Genomic DNA, 23,287 nt, shown 5'->3' with positions numbered 1-23,287 from the left:
CTAATATTAGTTATTATTTATTATGCTATTTCTCATACTTCTGCTATTTCATTTTTTAGATTATATTTTCTTTGAGTCTAAGATTCATTAGAAAATGACTAGATTGATTGTTACTGGAGATAAGTTATTCATGCAAAAGTAACCACATATTGCTAAAGGTAAAAATGTTTAACTTAATTTTAATCATACCTTCTTGAATTAGTCTCATTGACAAAGAGCTTGTTTGAATGAATTTATTTTAAATAATTTATAAGTTGAAAATTATTTATAAGTTAAAAAAATAAGTAGGTGCTGCCCAACTTATATTTTTTAACTTATAAACTGTTTTTAACTTATAAGTTATTTAAAGTAAGTTCATCCAAACAAAAACAACTATTTATTGGGTCTTATTTTAAGTCCATCAAAATAATTTTAAATTAACCAATCAAATACTCAAAAAAACTGAAAACAACGTATAAATAACTTATAAGTCAATCCAAACGGGCTCTAAATTAAACCATTTATGAAAAAGTCAAGAAAAATAGTTAAATTTCATTTATATGCACCTGAATTTTAGGAAAGAATAAATGAACTTAATCATATATATTGTTTTAATTTCAGTCATACAAAAACTTTAAACATAAACTTTAAACATCCCATATGAAGTTGTGAAGTGAATAGACTTGTAAATTTTACTCACTAAAAATAAATACTTAACTTAAGGTTTCCAAATCTTTTATTCGTGCACTTCGTCTATGATATTAATATTATCTTTCTTTGTTTTACTTATATTGACCTCAAGTTAGATAATTTTAAAAAGAATTGGTTATATCTTAAATAGTAGGGAGAAAACTAGCCACCAACTCAATTTTTCCTACGTGCAAACACAAAGATAGTATAGCCCGGGCCCGGATATAGGTCATATATATTGGGCCCATAAGCAAATTGGGCCAACAAGCAACTATTGCAACATATTACATATATGTTGCAACAGGTTATGAAAATAAGGGAAAACTACGCAAAATAAATCAAGAGAGTAAACTATTTACTTAAACTAGACCTATCCCAACTTATTTATCCCGATTGAATCAAAGACCCAAAGAAATTACAGCACTGCCCTACCCCTTCTTCGCTTGAACAGGCTCATGTCTGTTTTAGCGTGACCTTCATGATACTATTAGAGTATATATATACTCTAATGGTATCAAAAAATAATTAAGCAATGTTTTTACTATAGTGTTTTGTTTTCTCTTTATGATACTATCAAATTATATATGCATTCATATATACTCTGATAGTATCAAAAAGTAATTGGACAGTTTATTCAGTGATTAGTTATTTTTTGCTCTTTGATAACAACACAGTATATATATATTCAGAAGGTATCAAGGACAGTTAAGCATTTTCACTGCAGTGTTATTCAGATCTTGATACATTCATGATACTGTCAGAGTATATATATACGATGATAGTATCAAGAAATAATTGAGCAATGCTTTTCTCTTCATGACACTATCATGAATAATTATCTCTAAAAAGAAGAAGAGAGTAATAAAAAAATAATTAATATCGGTGATAATGATAACGGCAACAAAAGACCATAAAAAATAGAGGAAAAGAAAAAAAATAAAGATGAGGAAGAGATAAATCTAAAAAAGAAAAAAAAAGGGAAAGAGTAGGAAATATTTAAAAAATAATGAAGAATTTTTTTTCTAAATTTTCGAAATATTAATATATACCCAAAATTTTAAATTATTTTAATCAAATGTAGTTTTGATTTAATCCCTTTAATTAAGTCAAAGTCACTAAAAACAAACTTTAACACTTAAAAATCCTAGCATTTTCCAAAGATGGCACAAAAGAAAAAGAAGTGTGCATGGAAATTTAGCAATTACAAAAGCTTCAAAGGTAGAGAAGAAGAAATCCATTGTAAAAAAAAAAGAAGCTAATCTTTCCAACCAAATTATTATCAGCAACACAGAAAATGTTGATCAGATTAGCAATGGAGAAGAGGAAGAAGCTACCCAAAAATTCAATTTTTCCAGATGCCAACACAAGAAGAAGAAGAAATCAGTACTTCCCTATCAAATTTGCAAAGGTATCCCCTTTTTCTTTCTTTCTTTCTGCAATGTGTGTGTTTTGATTTTTTTAATGGCCGAATTTCAGGGAAGAGCCCGTCAAATTATAATACAGACCAGAGGGAGATTGATCAGGTGACTTGTCAGTTCAATTAACTAACTCTACTTGTGATGGATTGGTTCTTATTCTTGTTTCTTCTGGAAGAAACTATGAGGAAATTTTGTTGTGGAACCCGTCCACAAGAGAATCAATACTACTTCCCTATCCAGACTTTCGAGTGATACATTGTGTATGTGGATTGGGATATGATGCAACTAGTGAAGACTATAAGATCCTTGCAATTAACCTGAATGCAGGTAGTAGTTTCGATGATTCGATTGAACTCCTCTCTCTAAAAAGTGGTTCTTGGAGAAAAATTGGTTATCCTACTAGCATTCAGCGTGTTAGGGATTTTAGGGATTGTGGTATGTATTATTTGGCATTTATACATGGAGCATTTCATTGGCTTGTTATGTCAGTCTCTGGTTATTATACTACCGTTTCGTTTAATATTTCAAATGAGGAGTATGGAGAGGTACCGTTATTGGAGCAAATGTATGATGTATTCACCCTCTCTGTCTTCATAGACCATGGTGTTTCAGTATTGAGAGGAATGCTTTGCTTTTATTCTACATGTAATTATGGGATGGAGGGCACTTTTAAGTTGTTGGTAATGAAAGACTATGGTGTCAGGGAATCTTGGACTAAATTGATTAAATTACGAGATACTGATCTTTTTTATTCAGCCAGACCAAAATATATGTTTGCGGATTGTGAAGTGTTACTACACTGCAAACGTATCGGATGTGTTAGTTCTAAATTCACGACATCTAGAGGACCATCTGTATTATGCCCTCAATGTGATACCATGAATGTATTTATCAAAGCTGTCAGTTTATTTATTTCATGTCCAACTGGAGCCATTTCTTTGCTAACAACTGATTGATTACCTATTGTTGTTCGTCTAATCGTACATAGCAACTACGACAAGCCTACAACTAGTGCACTGTTTATTCTTCAGCTGTAGATCGGTGGAACGACTCCTAGCTTGATTTATGTGAGCTGGTCCAGATGATTGTTTTGTTGGGTTTAATTGATAGTTTGAATGGGAAATTGAGGGAAAAAGAAGTGGAGAGGAAAATAATATGTTTTCTCTTGCTTTATTAAATAAGTTTTGGTCTCACATAGGTGGTGGAAATGAAAAGTCTCCTACTTAAAAGTAGAAGGACTCCTTCATGTTGCTAAAGGGTCAAGAAGAGGGTCTCCCCTCGCGCCGTCGTCGTCGTCACTCGCTCGGCTTCGGCTTCGGCTTCGGTCAATTGATTTGATTGATTGATAATCTTTTTGGACCAAATTTCCTTTAAATTTTAATTAATTAATATTATTTATTTATTTAATTAATTAAGTGAAAATCCTGACCCGAATGTTCCATACGAAAATTCTGAAACAACATCTTCTTCTTCTTCTTTCTGCACTTCTTAAATTCGTGTGATATACAGCCTTCGAGTGGTTCGCAGTCACCAAAAATTTGCAGTACCTCTACTTTGGTGAGTAAATCGTTCTATCCTGAGAGGAAAGATTCCAAAACCTCGGGTACTTTGAGGGGAATAATTTCCTTAAGGACACACTGTGCAGTCAGTGGGCTCGATTTTGTTCTTGCATTAATTTTCCAGATTCTGTGTTTTATTACTTTTAGTTGTTGTTACTGTTTTAATATTTTCCAATACAGTTTATTAACAATCTTAAGGAAATTATTGTTATTTTGTTTTTTTTTATTAAACTGTATTCTGTTTTTGGAGACTAAAACCTGTGTGGTTTTCTACTCCGTATGAAATAAATATTCTGACTTGAAGAGTATAAAAACTTTGTTGGAATATTAAAGTTCATACTTGTACAACGATTTGAAAAGTTCATACTTGTACAACGATTCTGGAGCCAACTTCAAAGGATGGCAGCAAAGGGTGTTCTTTTGGCTTACCACTCTTGGTATGCAGAAGTTCACTAACAAAGATCCTCCTATGCCCGCTGCTGATATGCCGGCCAATGAAAAATTTATGATTGCTGAGGCATACACACAGGCAGATTTTCTATGCAAGGGTTACATCCTAAGTGCTTTAGATGATGATTTGTACAATGTCTACAGTGCTGTGAAAACTTCTAAAGAATTATGGGATGCACTTGAGAAGAAGTACAAGACTGAAGACGCATGCTTGAAAAAATTTGTGGTTGCTAAGTTCCTAGACTATAAAATGATAGATAGAAGAACTGTTGGAACCCAAGTTCAAGAACTACAACTTATTTTTTATGACCTTATTGCTGAAGGTATGGTAGTTAATGAAGCATTTCAAGTGGATGCGATGATAGAAAAGTTGCCTCCTTCGTGTAGAGATTTCAAAAATTAGCTAAAGCACAAGCGTAAGGAAATGAAGTTGGAAGATCTTGTGATTCGTCTCAAGATTGAGGAAGATAACAAAACAGCAGAAAAGAAGTTGCGTGGAAATTCAACAATTATGGGAGCGAACATCGTTGAAGATGCTGCTCCAAAGAATAAGAAAAGGAAGCAACCTTTTGGAAAGAATCAGGAGCAGAACAAGAAAAAGTTCAAGGGCAATTGTTATAATTGTGGGAAAGTTGGACACAAAGCTCCAGATTGTCGTCTTCCAAAAAAGGACAAGAGAAAGGGACAAGCCAATATGGTGGAAAATAAAGAAGGTATTGATGATCTGTGTGCAATGCTATCAGAATGCAACCTAGTAGGTAATCCCAAAGAATGGTGGCTTGATTCGGGAGCTACTTCGCATGTGTGTGCAGTCCGAGAAGCCTTCTCTACTTATTCCCCTGCAGCACCTGATGCAACGATCTATATGAGAAATTCTGCAACTGCTAAGATTGAAGGATATGGGAGAGTATTTCTGAAAATGACATCCGACAAGGTGGTGACGCTGAACAAAGTGTATCATGTTCCAGAAATGCGAAAGAATTTGGTGTCTGCCGGCCTTCTTATCAAAAATGGATTCAAGTGTGTTCTAGTTTTAGACAAAGTAGTTGTTAGTAAGAATGAAATGTATCTAGGAAAAGGCTACCTCACTGAGGGTCTTTTCAAACTAAATGTAATGGTTGTTGATGATAATAAAGTTCAAGCTTCTTCTTACTTACTTGAGTCAAATAATTTATGGCATTCACGTTTAGGACATGTCAATCATAAAACCTTGCGAAAACTAATTAACTTAAATATATTGCCTAACTTTAATTGCAATAAATCAAAATGTCAAGTATGTGTTGAATCTAAGTATGCTAAGCATCCTTATAAATCTATTGAAAGGAATTCTAGTCCCTTAGAATTGATTCACACAGACATTTGTGATATGAAGTCTATACCAACTCGTGGTGAAAAGAAGTATTTTATAACTTTTATTGACGATTGCATTCGATATTGTTATGTATATTTGCTTAATAGTAAGGATGAAGCAATTGATGCATTTAAGCAATACAAGAACTAAGTGAAAAATCAATTGAATAAAAAGATAAAAATGATTAGAAGTGATAGGGGTGGAGAATACGAATCTCCTTTTGAAAAGATATGTTTAGAATATGGAATTATTCATCAAACTACTGCCTCCTACACACCACAATCAAATGGAATTGCGGAAAGGAAAAACCGAACATTAAAAGAAATAATGAATGCTTTATTAATAAGTTCCGGTTTACCGCAGAACTTGTGGGGGGAAGCTATCCTTACAGCTAATCGAATGCTCAACAGAGTGTCCCACAGCAAAACACAAACTATTCCGTATGAATTATGGAAAGGAAGAAAACCCAACTTGAAATATTTCAAAGTGTGGGGGTGTTTAGCAAAGGTCCAAGTTCCTTTGCCCAAAAGGGTAAAAATCTGACCAAAGACCGTGGATTGTATTTTTATTGGCTATGCTACAAACAGCAAAGCTTGTCGATTTTTGGTTCATAAATCGGACAATCCTGAAATTAATATTAATACGGTAATTGAATCAGATAATGCTGAATTCTTTGAAAATATTTATCCGTATAAAACTAAATGTGAGTCCTCAAGTGAAAGATCTAAACGACCACGAGAAGAACCAAAGGAAAGTAAATCAACTGAAGAGGATCCAAGGCGTAGCAAACGTCAAAGGATATCTACTTCCTTTGGACCAGATTTTGTGACTTTCTTGCTTGAAAATGAGCCTCAAACATTTAAAGCTGCAATGTCTTCTTCTGATTCAGCATTTTGGAAAGAGGCAATCAATAGTGAGATTCAATCAATTTTGAATAACCACACATGGGAATTGGTTGATCTTCCTCCTGGAAATAAATCTTTAGGATCAAAATGGATATTTAAAAGGAAAATGAAAGCTGATGGCACTATTGATAAATATAAGGCAAGACTTGTGGTCAAAGGTTATAGACAAAAAGAAGGTCTTGATTACTTTGACACATACTCGCCGGTAACAAGAATAACATCTATTCGGGTGTTAGTGGCACTTGCAGCTGTATATGGTCTTGAAATTCATCAAATGGATGTTAAGACGGCTTTCTTAAATGGAGAATTGGAGGAAGAAATTTACATGGAACAACCTGAGGGTTTCGTAGTTCCAAGTAAAGAAAGGAAAGTGTGCAAACTTGTTAAGTCACTTTATGGACTTAAACAAGCACCTAAACAATGGCATGCAAAATTTGACCAAACAATGTTGACAAATGGATTTAGGATTAATGAGTGTGACAAATGTGTTTACATTAAAAATACTCCAAATCATGAAGTCATTGTTTGTTTATATGTTGATGACATATTGATAATGAGTAAAGACATTGCCGATGTAAATGCTACGAAGCGTATGCTTGCTAGCAAATTTGACATGAAAGACTTAGGGGTTGCTGACTTAATTTTAGGAATTAGGATCCATAAAACTCCACAAGGTCTAGCATGATCACAGTCACATTATATTGAAACCATTCTTGATAAGTTCAAGTATTTAAATTTTAATGTTGCAAAAACTCCAATTGATGTAAGTTTTGCACTTCAAAAGAATGAAGGTAAAAGTGAGTCACAATTGGACTATGCATGAGTTTTGGGAAGTTTGATGTATATTATGAATTGTACACCACCAGATATAGCATGTGCTATTAGCAAGTTGAGTCGATTCACGAATAATCCCATTCAAACTCATTGGATGGCAATAAAAACGAGTCTTGGGGTATTTGAAACACACCCAAAACTATGCTTTGCATTATAATAAATATCCCTTAGTAATTGAGGGATATAGTGATGCAAACTGGATCACCGGATCATCTGAAGTTAAATCCACAAGTGGATATGTTTTCACCTTTGGTGGAGGAGCAGTGTCTTGGAAATCATCAAAACAGACATACATCGCCCGCTCTACAATGGAGTCTGAATTTATAGCTTTAGACAAGGCTGGTGAAGAAGCTGAATGGCTTCGAAATTTTTTGGAAGATATTCCATTTTGGCCCAAACCTTTGGCACCCATATGTATACATTGTGATAGCCAAGTGGCAATAGGGAGGGCAGGAAGCGTTATGTATAATGGAAAATCGCGTCACATTCGACGGCGACACAATACTGTTAGACAACTACTCTCTAGTGGTGTTATCACTATTGACTACGTAAAGTCAAGAGATAATGTATCGGATCCACTAACAAAAGGCTTATCTAGAGAGACTATTGAAAGATCATCGAGGGGAATGGGGTTAAGGCCTAGGACAAGTCATCATGGCGGTAACTCTACCTAGTAGACTGGAGATCCCATGAACTAGGTTCAAAGAGATCAAACAAAGTTATGATTAGCGGTTCAACATTGTCAAATAACACAACCCATTCTCATGATGATGACAATGTTCATAAATAAATGATAAAATCTTAAGGCTTTTTAATGAGTTAATAAAGCATTAAAGGTTTTTTAATGATTATCTAAATTTGGCGGAAAATGACTAGATAGTGTGTCTATAGGACTACACATTTAGAAATTACCTATATGAATGTGAAGTATAAGCCGCTTCAAGGGGAATGACGGTAAAGGCCCATTCTCTATGCATTCACGAAATCAGGCGGTGTTCATGGCTGAAACGAACACAACCGTGAGAACCATAGATGGTTGATGATTAATTGTGTGACTTATGTTGTCTAGTTATACAATAAAGTTCGACGGTTCAAAGATATCGCATCTACCGATTGATCGAGTATATCCTATATAAGTTCACTATGGAAAGTTCAAAGGGAAACCTACTTATCCAGATGCAATTAATCTTCGTTTGTATATCACACACTTATCCGTGCATTCCTTTATCTTGTAGACATTCCCCATTCATATGGGGGATTGTTGGGTTTAATTGATAGTTTGAATGGGAAATTGAGGGAAAAAGAAGTGGAGAGGAAAATAATATGTTTTCTCTTGCTTTATTAAATAAGTTTTGGTCCCACATAGGTGGTGGAAATGAAAAGTCTCCTACTTAAAAGTAGAAGGACTCCTTCATGTTGCTAAATGGTCAAGAAGAGGGTCTCCCCTCGCGCCGTCGTCGTCGTCGCTCGCTTGGCTCGATTTGGATTTGGACAATTGATATGATTGATTGATAATTTTTTTGGATCAAATTTCCTTTAAATTTTAATTAATTAATATTATTTATTTATTTAATTAATTAAGTGAAAATCCTGACCTGAATATTCCATACGAAAATTCTGAAACAACATCTTTTTCTTCTTCTTTCTGCACTTCCTAAATTCGTGTGATATACAGCTTTCGAGTAGTTCGCAGTCACCAAAAATTTGCAGTACCTCTACTTTGGTGAGTAAATCGTTCTATCTTGGGAGGAAAGATTCCAAAACCTCGGGTACTTTGAGTGGAATAATTTCCTTAAGGACACACTGTGCAGTCAGTGGGCTCGATTTTGTTCTTGCATTAATTTTCCAGATTCTGTGTTTTATTACTTTTAGTTGTTGCTACTGTTTTAATATTTTTCAATACAGTTTATTAACATGTTTTGCACAACGCATCATTTTATAGGTTAATTCTACTCTCTGTAATCTCCTTAACTTGAGATTTCCTCCTATGCTTAATGATATGCCTACAATCCGGAAAGATGTCAATGTTTCCTCGAGTCCTATGTGCCAAGGTTGAGGTACACAAAAGTGCAATGGACTCAATCTCCCAGTTGATCCTTGGGATATGTTGTAACACTGATGGGGCTTCAGGCGGGAATTCTGGCAGTAGCAGAGTAGGAATTTGTTTGGAATCGAGCCGTAGTTGTAATGTCTCACTGTCAGAGTGACAAACTTCTGAATATTTCCACCTTTAGCTGCTAAATTTTGGTTGTGCTATCTTATCATGCATTGTTATTGCAAAAGCCATACCTAATCCTAATAACCAACTAGTTGATATATAATCTCTGTTATATTGCATTTACATTATCAGTTGCTGTTCTAATATATTTTTGATTGTGACCAATGATGTTGCAGCTAAATTAGCCCTCTTGTTTCACCATTTGTATCATTTATGATTATCCTCCTATAATTCTTTAGTGCTTGACTTCATATTCCAACTAGAAAGATTCTTGTTGAGGATTGCACCCTAGCAGAAATCACAATAGACAAATTAACCAAAAACGATTATTGATCGAGTGGTAAGTATTCTTTAATTCTTAATTAGAGACCTCGATCAGAGTCAACTCCTAGATATGGAGTTGTCTTTGAACTAAAATGTTGTATTTATACTAACAATACAATACAATAGGTAACAACCGGATCCTGTTGCTATATCACCAAAGTATGTTACAATGTGAGCTTCTCAAACCATTAACTTTTGTGAAGGCAGAAGCTAATGTAAGGGTAAGTTTCGTCTTGCTATGGAGGAGTACAAAGCAGCCCTGTCGTTGGACCCCAACCATTCTGCACATAATGTAAATCTTCATCTTGGTTTGTGTAAAGTCTTGGTGAAGCTTGGTAGGGGGAAGGATGCTATATCAAGCTGTTCAGAAGCCCTTGAGCTTGATGGAGAGCTTATTGATGCTCTTGTGCAGGTTCTAACTTTATCCGCTTTCTACTGTTTTCAACCTTTAAACAGATACAGTCGATGACATTAGGATGACCGAATTCTATTAGACTAAGTTGTTTCTTAGCAATACCTAGTTTACACTATAAAAATATCTTGAATCATTGAGTCGGACATATTTTTTTACAGAGGGATGAATCCAAGCTTCTAACAGAAGATTGGGAGGGAGCTATTGCAGATTTGAAAGAAGCAGCTGAAAAATATCCTCAGGTTTGTTGGCAATTTTTCTCGGTGGTTCTTTTGTTTATTTGTTATTTCCCTGTTTAAACCTTTCTTCATGTAGTTATACTATACCTAAGATAAGAGAAGACAACTCGATCATGCCATCACATTGTGGATACATTGATATGATGTCCTTTTTTGGGGGGGTTGGGTTTGAGTTTTGCACGTAACAAGGATAAGATTTTCCAAGTTTTGTGATAGCCATGACTAGTGGTGAAGCTAGAATATTCGTCAAAATATAAAGGAATAAACCCAAGAAGAAGCCAAGGGGAGTCAATATATGATATAATATGCATAATATACACCCGTTGAAATGCATGCATGTGGCTCCGCCACTGGGCATGACCAAACAAGTCAGCATATGAAAAGGAAAAGAACTTGTTGGATATATGCAGAAGTGGGAGAATTTGACCCATGTTGTGGTAATGAACGCAGGGCATCTTGTGCCTACCGACGAGGCAGTGAATTCTCAGGCGATGATCAAAGGTTGGGTATTGGAAAAGGGATTGTTCACCATAAGGCCGATTAACCAAAAGTCAAGCAAAATTGAAGAAGAAGCTTCACTATTCAAGAACAACAAAATTGTTAGAAGAAGATAAGTTATTTTCCTCTTTGGAATGCTGCATTTTTTTCCCCCAAAGAATGTGGTTGTCAATTGTGTGAAAATGGTTTTGTTATCCTTTCCGCAGTCCGCTACTCGTATTGAGATGCTACTAAATTTGAAGGGTCATTTGTACTTTTGTTTCTATTTCGTGTTAGTAGCAAGTTTATGTTTTTGTATCATAATATTTCATAAGTTATATTCTCATACTAGTAGTTGTAGTATGGCTTCTGTCATTCGATTTGTACTTCAATTATCATATTATTTTGTTGTATATACTGTTCTAATACTAGTTATTGTTTATTATGCTATTTCTTCTACTTCTATTACTTCTTTTTTTAAGATCGTTTTAGATTATTTTTACCTTAAATCGAGGATGTAGTAGAAAATGACTAAATTGATTGTTATTGAAGTTCAGTTATTCAAGCCAAAATAACTGACTTAAACCACATATTGCTAAAGTTAAGCAAAAATGTTTAACTAAACTTTAATCATACCTACTTGAATTCAGTCACATCGATTAAATTTAGCCACATATGAAAAGTCAAGCAAAAATAACTAAATTTCATCCATATGCACCTGAATTTTAGGAAAAAATAACCGAATTTAATTATATATATTGTCTAAATTTCAGTCATATAAAATTTTAAATATCGCATATCTGAAGTTATTTTGAAGTGATAAACTTGTAAATTTTTACACGTTAAAAAAATATGACTTAAATTGTGATTTCAAAATCGATTATCCGTGCACTTCACCCGTAATATTAGTATCCTTTCTTTGTTCTACTTATATTGGCCACAAGTTAGATAATTTCAAAACGAATTGGCTATATATTAAATAGTAGGGGCGATACTGGCTACCAACTTAATTTTAGCTACGTTTAAAGAAGGGAAAACTAACCTCATGCACCATAAAAATAAAGTAATTATAAATAAATGTTTCTTTACAATTCATACGGAATGAGATTCGCGAGCAAGATACCATCGCAGTATCAATATACTGACATGGTATCATTAAGGCTGCTTCAGTCCTTAACGATACCACCACAGTATATCTATATATTGTCATGGTATCATTGATGTCTACTTCAATCCTTTATCTATATCTCCATGAAAACCATCATATACTGGCATGGTATCATTAAGGATCATTTCATATAATCATTAAGGATCGTTTCATATAAATGTTGAATGATACTATCGAAGTATATATATACTGTGATGGTATCATAAAGATTTTTCTAAGTCATTCGATATTTATGTGAATGATACTACCACAGTTTATTCGTATATTATAATGATATTGAAAATTCTTAGTGAGATACTTTTAAAATCTTTAATGATACCATAACAATATATTGATACCTTATCGGTATCATATATGATTGAACTATTTTTTTAAGAAATAAAAATAAAACAATTAAGAAAAAATTATTAAAATCACAATCTTATTTATTAAACTAATTAGTAAATATATTATTTGTGATACTTCGTCGGTATGTTGATACCATATCGATATCATATAGAACTTAGCTTAATCCTCTGTGATACTCCATCGGTATATGATACCTTATCGGTATCATGAAGGGTGGACGCTAATGTCAGCATGACATCAGCATGCGAATTTAAAAATATTTAAAAAGAGTATAGAGGTAATTAATTTGGCCGAAGGGGTATATAAAGGAATTATTTAGGGAAGGGGTATGGAGGGTAAATAGTTTGATTAAATGGTCCATTTTGTGTAACTTCCCTTTAAACACAAGCTGGTAATAGCCCGGGCCCAGATATAGGTCAGATATATTGGGCCGATATGCAATTGGGCTAGTTTGTGCATAAAGCTTCAGCATTTATCCTCAATTTAACTAATTTTCAAAGTTAAATTAATTAGATCAATTTAATATTTTAAAATTAAAATATAAATATTTAAAAATTATATAAAAAGTATTATAAGTTATGTTTATTTTTATATCAATACGATAAAAAATATAGATTAAAGTTTACGTAATTTGAATCTCTAGAAACAAAATATTTGCTTAAAGATAAGATATTGGTTTGAACAATTATATTCAATCTTTAGCTCATATTTATAAAAAATATACCTAAAAGTTGTTGGTCTAATAAAATATTATTTACACACAATTATGGAAAATGTTCTAGAAACTAAATATAAAGTCAATGTCCTTTGAATTTTGAATGAAACCAAAAGTAATAAATAATATTGAAAGATTAACGTAATTTTCCGAAGAGAAGACTTTTGTTTGATGAACGTAATTGTCTGAATAGTCTGATTAATCTGAATTCGTGCCACATAAATTTATTAAATAAAAAATGCTCTTTATTAGGACTCAAATTTGGGACCTTTAACGATTTTTTTACATACATATTAAATCTTGAACAATATCGAACAATTTTAACAAAATTTCTGACTTCACTATAGATATTTTCTCCTATGTGTGTATTTGCGCAATTTTTTTTCTTCTTCTAAGGACACAATTTTCAAGCATAAGTAGCTAGAATTCACACATTTATTCAATTTGGTAATATTATTTATTTAATTCACATATAGTTTTCTCCTATATCTAAATGTCAACTACCTTCCACCAAAATTTGTCCTACAAATTTTTCTATGGTTTAAAATATATATTTAGTTAATACCTATGAACACAACCAATTAATATAACCTAAGTGCATAAATAATATGATTGACACATTAAAAAAATTAGTCATAAAATGATCAATAAAGTAAAAGAACCAAAGTCAAATTTGATATACTTCAAACATTAGTTATATTGTATAGTATATGTTAATCTTAACGTACCTCCACACGTAACATGTAGTTTGTTGTTTTTTGTTTCATTCATCATTTTTCAATTCAAGATTCCATAGCCAAAGAAGAAAGACACCCCCACCCCACCCCACCCCATTCCACCCACCCCCACCCCACCCCCATGATAATAAGAAAAGAAAGAGTCACATTCATGAAAACCAAACTTGTCCAACTTCACTAATAAGAATTTTTACATGATTTTGATTTTCATGACATAAAATCTAAGATTTAGATATAATATGAATTATGTTTGAATCGGAGACAATAAATCAGATACGAATTCAAGATTTTTAATTATTATTGTGGTTGAACTTGGGTTGCAAACAGAGATAAATTCAAGATTTAAGTATAACGAGTTCAGTCTTTTTAAGGTTCTAATAATTGAATTCATTGTTCTTTTTCAAAAAAAAATTATGCGTTCGAGGTCTGCTATTCATTGCTATTTTAATAAATTTATATTAGATTCAGATGAATCCAATATTGTAACACTATATTCATCTCTGATTTACGTGTATTATGCGTGTGTGATAGATAACACCATGATTTTGCATTCATCACCAAGATTTTTATGAGCTAATTAGCTTCATTGTTTATAAATTTTTAATTTGACCAATGTCTCTCAACTTAATTAAAAAAAATTAACCTTAATTTTCCAATGGAGTATTCTTTTACCATTTTTTACTAAAAAAACCCATACACATACAAATATGTCAACAAAATTATCCTTTCAGACAACGTTATATTCACGTATTTAATATTATTTTCTGAAATATTGCTCAACGTTATAGATAAAACATTTGACTATCCTTTAGTGTTTGTAAAATTTTAGACAATGGTCAAGCGTTTCTCATAAAAATTTTCAATTTGTTCAAATATAATCTTTAAACTGCTATCTTAAAGATTCATAAGTGGCAAAAAAATTCATAAAAAAATTGAGTAGTTCATAAGATCCGTTATGAATGAAAAAGATGTACGTAAACTAAAAGTTGGTGTAAGTTGGTTTAATTTAGGAGTGCAAAACAATCATCAGATTTTTTTTTAAACAAATACACTATAAATATTTTGTTAGGTAAAGTAACTTTAACTAACATGTTCAAAGTCCAATTATTATCAAGGAATATATTTATAAATATTTTAATAGTTTTTTGTCTTTTATTCTGTTAATCGTTATAATTAGCTGCAATTATAGGTGGTTTTGGATATATAACTTTCAACCACCCTATTTGAAGTTAATATAATTAAGAATAATATGAAATCTTGTATGAACAAAAAGAAATTCCCTGTCATTGAGCAAATTTTTTCATGCATTCTCATTAAATTAATTACATATCATTAACAGATTGCCTCGGGTATGGAGTCGCTTCGGTTAGGTATGGAGTCACTTCTATTAGAGAGAGTGTTTAATCATGATGTGAGATTTTGATCGCAAATTCGAATTTCATTGGATCCTAATTTGGGCACCAGACATTAGATGAAAAGCAAAAAAAAAAAAAAAAAAAAAGACATCTAAAATAAAGCATTAGAATATTTTCTAATGTTTATAAAATTTTAGATCATGGTCTAATATTTTCTCATAAAAAATTCAATTTACTTAATTTTTTTTTTGACGGTAATCTAAAAAGTCAATAATTTAAAAAAAATTGAAAAAAGGTCATTTACTAACAACCCCCCAAAAAAGAATAATCTAAAAATTATTTCAAACATTTTGAAAAAAAATAAATAATGAAATGAATAATTTATCATAGTAGAGTAGTAACTATAACCATCTATTACTCTAGAAAAAACATCGTTGCTTAATAAATTTGTCCTTTCTTAATCAAACCAAAATATATTTAATTTTACTCGAAATATTTTTTTAAAAAAATATTTGGAAAGAAAAAGACAAAACAGACCAAAATATTTTGACCTCCTCCACCGATTAATTATTGACTATTTTATATTATCAATCTATCTTTATCACATGAAAGGTTTGATTAATTAAAAAATAAATCATGTTTAGGAAGCTTTTCATAATGGTCCAATAATAGTAGCAACAGCTAATAAAAAATATTAGTAGTACAAAAGGTGGAGGTCAAAATTAAGCTCCAATAGTTATAAATATCTTCTTCTTTTCTTTTAATCTGATGTCCGTTACTCATATTGGAGTCATACTATTTCGAAATTGTGTCGTATAGGGCCCCACTCAGAAGAGAACACTTCCTATTAATTTTTTTTCATATTCAGAACTTGAATTCGAGATTTTTAATTAAAAAAAAAACAAAATACAAAATTAAGTCAAGCGTCGCCCCAATTCCACCGCACCACATCTTTCTGATGGTTATTTTTATTACTTATATTATAGATGGACCCCTCCCAAATAAGCTTGTTTTTCTAAATTTGTGATCTACTCATATTATAGTTGGACCACACTATAATATAGAAAAAGTCATTACTCTGGAAACAATTTTAAATTTTCTTTAGGGATAATTATAACTTTGATACCTCTGTTATTGATGAATTTTAATTTTAAGCCCTATAATATTTGAAAGCACATTTATCCTTCAAATTTCAAAATTTTAATGTGCGATATTTTTAATCTCTTTAAATAGTAAATATATGATATTCTTAGAACTATATCACCCTAAAATATAACGTAACAGAACAAATTTAACATAATACATCAATAATTAAATGATTTAATATTTACTAATTCGTTAAATTTGTTAAGATTCATAGTTAGAGGAACCAAAAGTCCACATATGAATTAATTGAAAATTAAACGTGTTTAACCAGAAATTAATTATAATGAATAAAATTAGAATTTGTTAATATTTAAGGGCTAAAAGTGCTAATATCATCCTCCTTTTTTTTAATCTGGCAATCATGCATATTTTATTGGTTTTGAGTATTCATAAAAATATCATTGACATTATTTTATTTTAATATAATCTTAATTGGTTTATAATTCAAATCTAATGGTCCCATAATGACAATCATCTTCTTAATAGTCTCATCTAAGTCAATAAAAATCAAATTTACGCATATCTCAAAAAAATAAATTACCAAGTCAATATAATATGAAATATAGTTTAATGCATATCAAATTAATAAATACACGACATACTTTACTTTTTTAATTAAAATTAATCACATAATAACGACATTAACTTTAATCTATGGTTTTAATTGAATGATTCGAATCTTATAGATAGAGCTATTCTAATATGGCTCATAAGAAGTTAAATAAAAAAAATATTATTGTAATTATACTATAGTAAACGTATTATAGAACCTTGAGGTTTATAATATTATGACATATTATAAATTGATTGATGGCTACATTATAACACATTTTAATAAAATATTCAAATTAGACTAATCAAATTATTTTTTAAATTTTCACTTGTGTTTGTTTTACTTTTTATTTGAAGTCTTTGACTATAGGGAGGAAAAGTCATCAACGTTTCTATAATTACACACTATATAGTGGGGGAGGGTGGAAAAATGAGACATCAATTAATTCAAATCTTATATTGTTAATTTCATATTTAGCGTTCCATATATGGGTCTGTGGAAGGTAGAGTGTACATTGAACTTATCACTATCTCATTGAGATAGAGATGTTGCTTCGAAAAGACCCTCAACTCAAATGTATCAATCCTAAGTAAGAGAAAAAAATAATAAATATAGCATAGCGGCTAAGATGAAGAGCAATGTAAAATCTACAAGACAAAAACAATATCAATAACAAAATAATGTGATAATCAAAAAGCAATAACAACACATCTATAATGGCACGACTAGACCTAATGGCATGACTGGACCTATGACCAATCTTAAACTGTCACGAGGCAAGACAACATTCTCTCTACTAGCCTTCTATCCTAATACGCGACCTCCACTCCTTTCTATCTAAGATTATGTCCTCGGTGATATGAAGTTGCGCCATATCCTGTCTAATCACCTCTTCCCAATACTTTTTCGGTCTACCCTACCCCTCCGCGTAACCCCTAAATCCAACCACTCACACATTCTAACTACGGCGTCGACACACCTTTTTTGTTCATGCCCAAATTATCTCAGTTTCGCTTCTCTCATCTTGTCTGTCACAGATGTCCAAATAGAAAATGCTTTTTACACTACTAAAAAAATTACATTATGATAAATTTTGTAGCTAAATAATAAAAAAATTCACAGTTATTATTTAACGATAAATTTTTGTTAGCTACAAACAATAGCGACGAAGTTTCGTAGCTAATCATATTCTTTTAGTATTCACGTTTGGTCAGTTCGTTTCCTACTGTACGTTGATTGTAGCTAGCACCTTTGATCAAAATTGCACATTTTAATTAATTCAAAATTGAAGATGTTTAATTATTTTTTGTTGACGTTTAATCCTTTCATTTCCTATTGTACATTGATTATACAAGAAGGAAAAAAAGACCATTCGAAGATAATTAATTAATATTATATAAGAGGCTAGGTTTTTTGTACTATATATTCACATGATTTGTGGTACACAATAAAACTTCTAATGTGGACCATTGTGACTTTTTCTTGGTTCAATTTTGACTGATTCTTGTATCATTAATTAACAATAATTACACCAATTTCCCTTTTTTGAAAAAAAAATGAAATAGGAATTTAACATCCTCTTTAGCTATATATTGACTTACTAAAAATTAAAGAAATAATTAGAAGATGATTAATGATTGTTGTTAATATTTTTAAGCTGCTAGGTTTTTGTACCATGCTACTACTATATATTCACATGATTTGGCATACACAATAAAACTTCTAATTAGTGTGGAACATCATGAATTTTTCTTGGTTCAATTTTGACATTTTAAAATTAAGAATAGTATATTTGAATTGAAAAATTATTTATGATAAATTCACAACTCATTAATTAACAATAATTACACTATTTTTTCTCATTTCTTTTGTTGGGTAATTGACATTTTTTTTTTTGGGGGGGGGGGGGGGGGGGTTGTTACTATTGGAGATAAATTCAACATCATCATAAATGGCTTTTGAGATAAGAGGAACAATTAATTAGCACGTGGCTACCTATCTTTGTACGTCACTATCTCTACAAGAAAATTTAGCCAATAATATTTGTAGGACTTGACTTATTTTTAAATAATTTCTACCCTATTAGCATATTTTTGACCAATTTTATTTAGTATTTACTCCATGTTATAGTCACAAAAGTATTTTTGATCAATTAAAGTTTTTTCACGATAAAAAATATATATTATATTTTACTCTTTATATAGTAAAGCCACAAAATTATTTTCTCTCATTTATAATTGAACTTCACACATTATAACAACAAAACCTATCCATAAAAGTAATTTTGCTATAATAGAGTAGATAAAAATGTGACTTCATTGTTATGTATATATATAGTGGATAAAGTTCAATTAATTTGTATGACCAACTATATTATTCTGTGACATTATTACTGATAGAAAATGAGTAAAATTCAATTACTTTATCAACTTCATTTATTTTTGTAAATCTTGTTGCTACTGTTATTTGAACAGTCAATCTAATAGTCATTCAAATATGAAACAACCTTTATTGGATAGGATCAAAGTACTAGTTAATTACTTGTAATGATTAACATGTTGTCAATAAACCCAACTAGCTAGGGTCTTTGTTTCATTATTTTGAGGAAGGTCTATAATTAAGAAACATGAGTTTCTTTTTTTTGTGCGGTGTCGAAAATACGCAGAATCTGACTAATTCCAGATCATACACTGTAGAGTTCATTCGGAGGTGGCGTTCGTAGCAAAAAAATTTCCATAGAAACATGAGTTATTATATAGATAAGATACTAATTTTAGAAAAAAAATTATATCTTAATTCAATTATATAAATATAGTATGTCTAATCTATATCAAATTCTGCCACAAATCTTGGATTAGCAAGTTCACCCACATGTATTACAGCTATTAACTAAATCAGATATTTCCTTCATCCCATTTTATGTGATATAATTTACAAAATTATTTTGATTTAATAAAAGTCAATTAATTTCTTTTCTTAAATAGTAAGTCATTAAGAATATAGTTAAAAATAACTATTAATTTTAATCTTAAATTTCTAGTGTGACCATTATTTGGCATAATTTTTTTAAGCTAAAATAATAGTTAATTTGAAACGAAAAAAGCAAGTTGCAATAAAACTCTGAATTACTCATAAAGTTAAAATCGAATCTTACTTCTATTTTGAAATTTTGTTGTACTTGTTTTTGGTGGTTCAAAATTTTATAATTAGCCTATATATGGCTACGACCAATCATAATCAATTGCTGAATTGTACGCCATTATTTAGGCAGACTTTGGATCCTTTTACTGTAACATTAATATAAAATTAGAAAAAAGACCAAGTAAATACAGTGATTATTATTATTTTTCAATATTCATAATGAAATCCGACTAAATTTGAATTTGTGCTTGTAGAATTCATTTTTGAGAGTGACGATTCCAACAAGCTTTTTTCTATTCCGAGGGCCTCGAATTTAAGATCGCTGATTAAGAGTATAGTAATCACAAAGGTACCATCCCACCACAACATATATTGATAAATAAAGATCAGTTCATTTCTTTGATTCTAATTTTCCACGTGACATATTACATATCACAAAACTAGGACATATCTTTATTTTAAGACCACAAGATTCAGATATCGTCTTTATTATTTTAAACTCTCTGTCTAATTAAAATTAAATAAATAAATTGAAATATGAAGAGTATAGTATAGTAAAATATTTTATGGTGGAAACTTGTGTCTCCTTATGTATAATTAATTAAGTCTATCATCTAATCACTCAACTAGTGTTGGACAACTTTATAAAAATTGAAAATTAATGTGTGTTCTTTGACTTGTGTAAGATATCTTTCTATCTCAATAAATATTTATATGTATATATTGGTGTCCAAATTCACTCTTTCTATGCCACCTTCTTAGTCCAGTATTTCAAAATCCTTGAAAGAGATTATTATTTTTTAATTATTATTAAGATCAAGAATTATGGGAAGAGCTCCATGTTGTGATAAAGCAAATGTGAAGAAAGGACCATGGTCGCCAGAAGAAGATGCAAAATTAAAAGAGTATATTGACAAATTTGGCACTGGTGGAAATTGGATTGCTCTGCCACAAAAAGCTGGTATGTTTTATTTAATTGAGTATCTTGTATTGTAGAGTTGGGATTTTGAGTTTACGTGTTCTCAATTTTGTATTAATATAATTGCTTGAATTGAAAGTATTGAGTTTTGTTGAATTTGTAAGCAGAACTGTAGTTCCGCCCCTCTGCTCTCTAATTTGTTGTATAGTCAAGATTCTAGACAAATTATTTAACTCACATACTTGATTTGTTGGTCTTTTTATTGAGTTTTGTCGAATTTATAAGTAGAACTGTAGCTCCGCCCCTCTTTTGATATGTTGGTCTTTTTCTAGTTTTGTTTCATTTTTTTGCTCTCTAATTTGTTGTATAGTCAAGATACTTGGATTTGTTGGTCTTTTTCTTGTTTTGTTTCTTTTTAATTGATTTTTGTTAGTTAATTCTGATTTTGTTGAATTATTTATTTGTGATTAGGGCTAAGAAGATGTGGGAAAAGCTGCAGATTAAGATGGCTAAATTATCTTAGGCCTAATATTAAACATGGAGAATTTTCAGATGAAGAAGATAGAGTCATTTGCAACCTTTATGCTAACATTGGAAGCAGGTACATACATATTTCTTCTACTAAGATTTCAATTATTTTTAAATTGTTACATAATTTTAAAAATACGATGGGTTCGCTTTTAAGAATCTTAAAAATTCAAACACATTAACTTTAAATTATGTATTGACTTTTGAGTAGATGCGGATTTTGAGAACAAGTTATAGATAGTTTTACCTCAGACTGAATAAATTAAATGAGGTCGAGATAGAATTTTCATCAAGAGATTCATCATTTGTTTATCTAGTGTAATTTTAGCAAAAGAAAATTCAAATGAACCCTTTTTCGCCCCTCCAACTCCATACCTAGATGAAATGCGGTAAAATTTCAAATTTGAACTGGTAAAGTTTAAATCTTGAATCAACTTCTGCTTCTCACTGAGCTAGCATTATCCTAGAAATATACTTTGCATGCATGAGTATTACTTTCAAGAATTTAATTCTAGTTAATTAGTAGTAAATTTTATGTTTATGGTCATGGAAATTAATTTAAACTAATCTCAATATCAAAAAAATAAATGTAGGTGGTCAATAATAGCAGCTCAATTACCAGGAAGGACGGATAATGATATCAAGAACTATTGGAACACAAAGCTCAAAAAGAAATTAATGGGATTTGTCTCTTCATCTCACAAGATTAGGACTCTTAATCATCATAATTATCAACACCAAATTCCCACTAATTGTTACAATGATTATTCCTCACAAATTTCACTTCTTCAAGCTTCGTCTTTATTACTCTCATCAAATTATAACAACACCACAACTTTCCCATGCTATGAAACCAGTATTCCTAGTACAATCCCATCAAGTACAAGTTTCTTAAGCACGGGTGCATCGACTAGTTGTACCTCAGGCATTACCGCTAGTACTTTCCAAGAAGGTAATTTTGTGGGTCCCGCTACTTCTTCTGACGAGAGTTATGGCGTTTCAAATTTGGATTTTCATAGCTATATATATAACAACAGTGTTATTGGTGAAGGAGAAGAAGACCACATCAGTAATTCAAAGTTCTTGATTAACGAAGGCGGAAGAGGAAAATTAATTAGTGGAAGTAATGATGGTGGTTGTTATGTTGATGAACAACAAAACCCATTAGATTATAGTAGCTTGGAGGAGATTAAGGATCTAATTAGCACTAATCACGTTTCTTGTAATAACAATAGCTTTTTGCTTGATCACGAGATCAAGAAAGAAGAAGTCATGATGTACTATTGATGTACAAATATCAGGATAATTTTCAATTTGGGAAAAGTAGTTTTTTTTTTAAAGTACAATTGGAAAAAGTAAAAAGTTTCCTTGGTGCATTTCTTTTTGGGAAAAAATGTGTTAGTACTTTCCTTTTTTTAAAATATATAAAGGTTATGTTTAAATTTGCACATTTGACTATTTCATCACTCCATATATATTACTTTTCAACAAGATAGATATTGGATAATTTTATTCATCAAAGACTTAATTTACTAGAATATTTTATATATCTTTAAAATTTGGATCGTGATCCTTGTATCTTTTTCATCCATTTTATTAATCACATCATGGCGATTATTGATAATTTTTTCATGTAATGATTTGATCGTACATTAATTATTTCATCGTCCATGGACATGATTACTTTTCAACAAGATAAATACTGAATAATTTGTCTATCCAAACTTATAATAGATTAGAAAAAAACTCACTTACTGCAATATTTTATGTAAATGTTAAAGTTTGGATCGTGATTGTTATATAATCTTTATCTATTAGTCA

General features: G+C 30.9%; 3 protein-coding genes across 3 annotated transcripts; all 3 read left to right on the top strand.

Moving 5' to 3' along the window:
- The first annotated feature begins 94 nt into the window (after positions 1–94).
- LOC129881957 (F-box/kelch-repeat protein At3g23880-like) lies at positions 95–3,043 on the top strand. Its single transcript, XM_055956069.1, has 4 exons — positions 95–138; positions 1,830–2,077; positions 2,146–2,192; positions 2,225–3,043. The coding sequence occupies exons 1-4, from the start codon at positions 95–97 to the stop codon at positions 3,041–3,043; spliced, it is 1,158 nt and encodes a 385-aa protein (XP_055812044.1).
- Positions 3,044–9,912: 6,869 nt separating this feature from the next.
- Positions 9,913–10,454, top strand: LOC129881392 (dnaJ protein P58IPK homolog B). The gene is made up of 2 exons (XM_055955601.1): positions 9,913–10,140; positions 10,302–10,454. Exons 1-2 carry the CDS (start codon positions 9,967–9,969, stop codon positions 10,437–10,439), a joined length of 312 nt encoding a protein of 103 aa, XP_055811576.1. The 5' UTR covers positions 9,913–9,966; the 3' UTR covers positions 10,440–10,454.
- A 10,261-nt stretch (positions 10,455–20,715) lies between these two features.
- Positions 20,716–22,812, top strand: LOC129881391 (transcription factor MYB36). Its single transcript, XM_055955600.1, has 3 exons — positions 20,716–20,980; positions 21,410–21,539; positions 22,060–22,812. The coding sequence occupies exons 1-3, from the start codon at positions 20,845–20,847 to the stop codon at positions 22,751–22,753; spliced, it is 960 nt and encodes a 319-aa protein (XP_055811575.1). The 5' UTR covers positions 20,716–20,844; the 3' UTR covers positions 22,754–22,812.
- Positions 22,813–23,287: the final 475 nt, after the last annotated feature.

This window comes from Solanum dulcamara, chromosome 3 (genome assembly GCF_947179165.1).
Source record: "Solanum dulcamara chromosome 3, daSolDulc1.2, whole genome shotgun sequence".
NCBI classification, from domain to species: domain Eukaryota; kingdom Viridiplantae; phylum Streptophyta; class Magnoliopsida; order Solanales; family Solanaceae; genus Solanum; species Solanum dulcamara.
This window is presented reverse-complemented; position numbering and strand designations above follow the sequence as displayed.

What these genes read in the sequence shown, in the direction of transcription:
- LOC129881392 (XM_055955601.1), top strand. Translation starts at nt 9,967, where the DNA reads ATGGAGGAGTACAAAGCAGCCCTGTCGTTGGACCCCAACCATTCTGCA. An exon ending in TTATTGATGCTCTTGTGCAG is followed by an intron (nt 10,141 to 10,301) that starts GTTCTAACTTTA and finishes ATTTTTTTACAG; the next exon opens with AGGGATGAATCCAAGCTTCT.
- LOC129881391 (XM_055955600.1), top strand. Translation starts at nt 20,845, where the DNA reads ATGGGAAGAGCTCCATGTTGTGATAAAGCAAATGTGAAGAAAGGACCA. An exon ending in TGCTCTGCCACAAAAAGCTG is followed by an intron (nt 20,981 to 21,409) that starts GTATGTTTTATT and finishes ATTTGTGATTAG; the next exon opens with GGCTAAGAAGATGTGGGAAA. An exon ending in TATGCTAACATTGGAAGCAG is followed by an intron (nt 21,540 to 22,059) that starts GTACATACATAT and finishes AAATAAATGTAG; the next exon opens with GTGGTCAATAATAGCAGCTC.
- LOC129881957 (XM_055956069.1), top strand. Translation starts at nt 95, where the DNA reads ATGACTAGATTGATTGTTACTGGAGATAAGTTATTCATGCAAAA. An exon ending in TCCCTATCAAATTTGCAAAG is followed by an intron (nt 2,078 to 2,145) that starts GTATCCCCTTTT and finishes GCCGAATTTCAG; the next exon opens with GGAAGAGCCCGTCAAATTAT. An exon ending in ACCAGAGGGAGATTGATCAG is followed by an intron (nt 2,193 to 2,224) that starts GTGACTTGTCAG and finishes ACTAACTCTACT; the next exon opens with TGTGATGGATTGGTTCTTAT.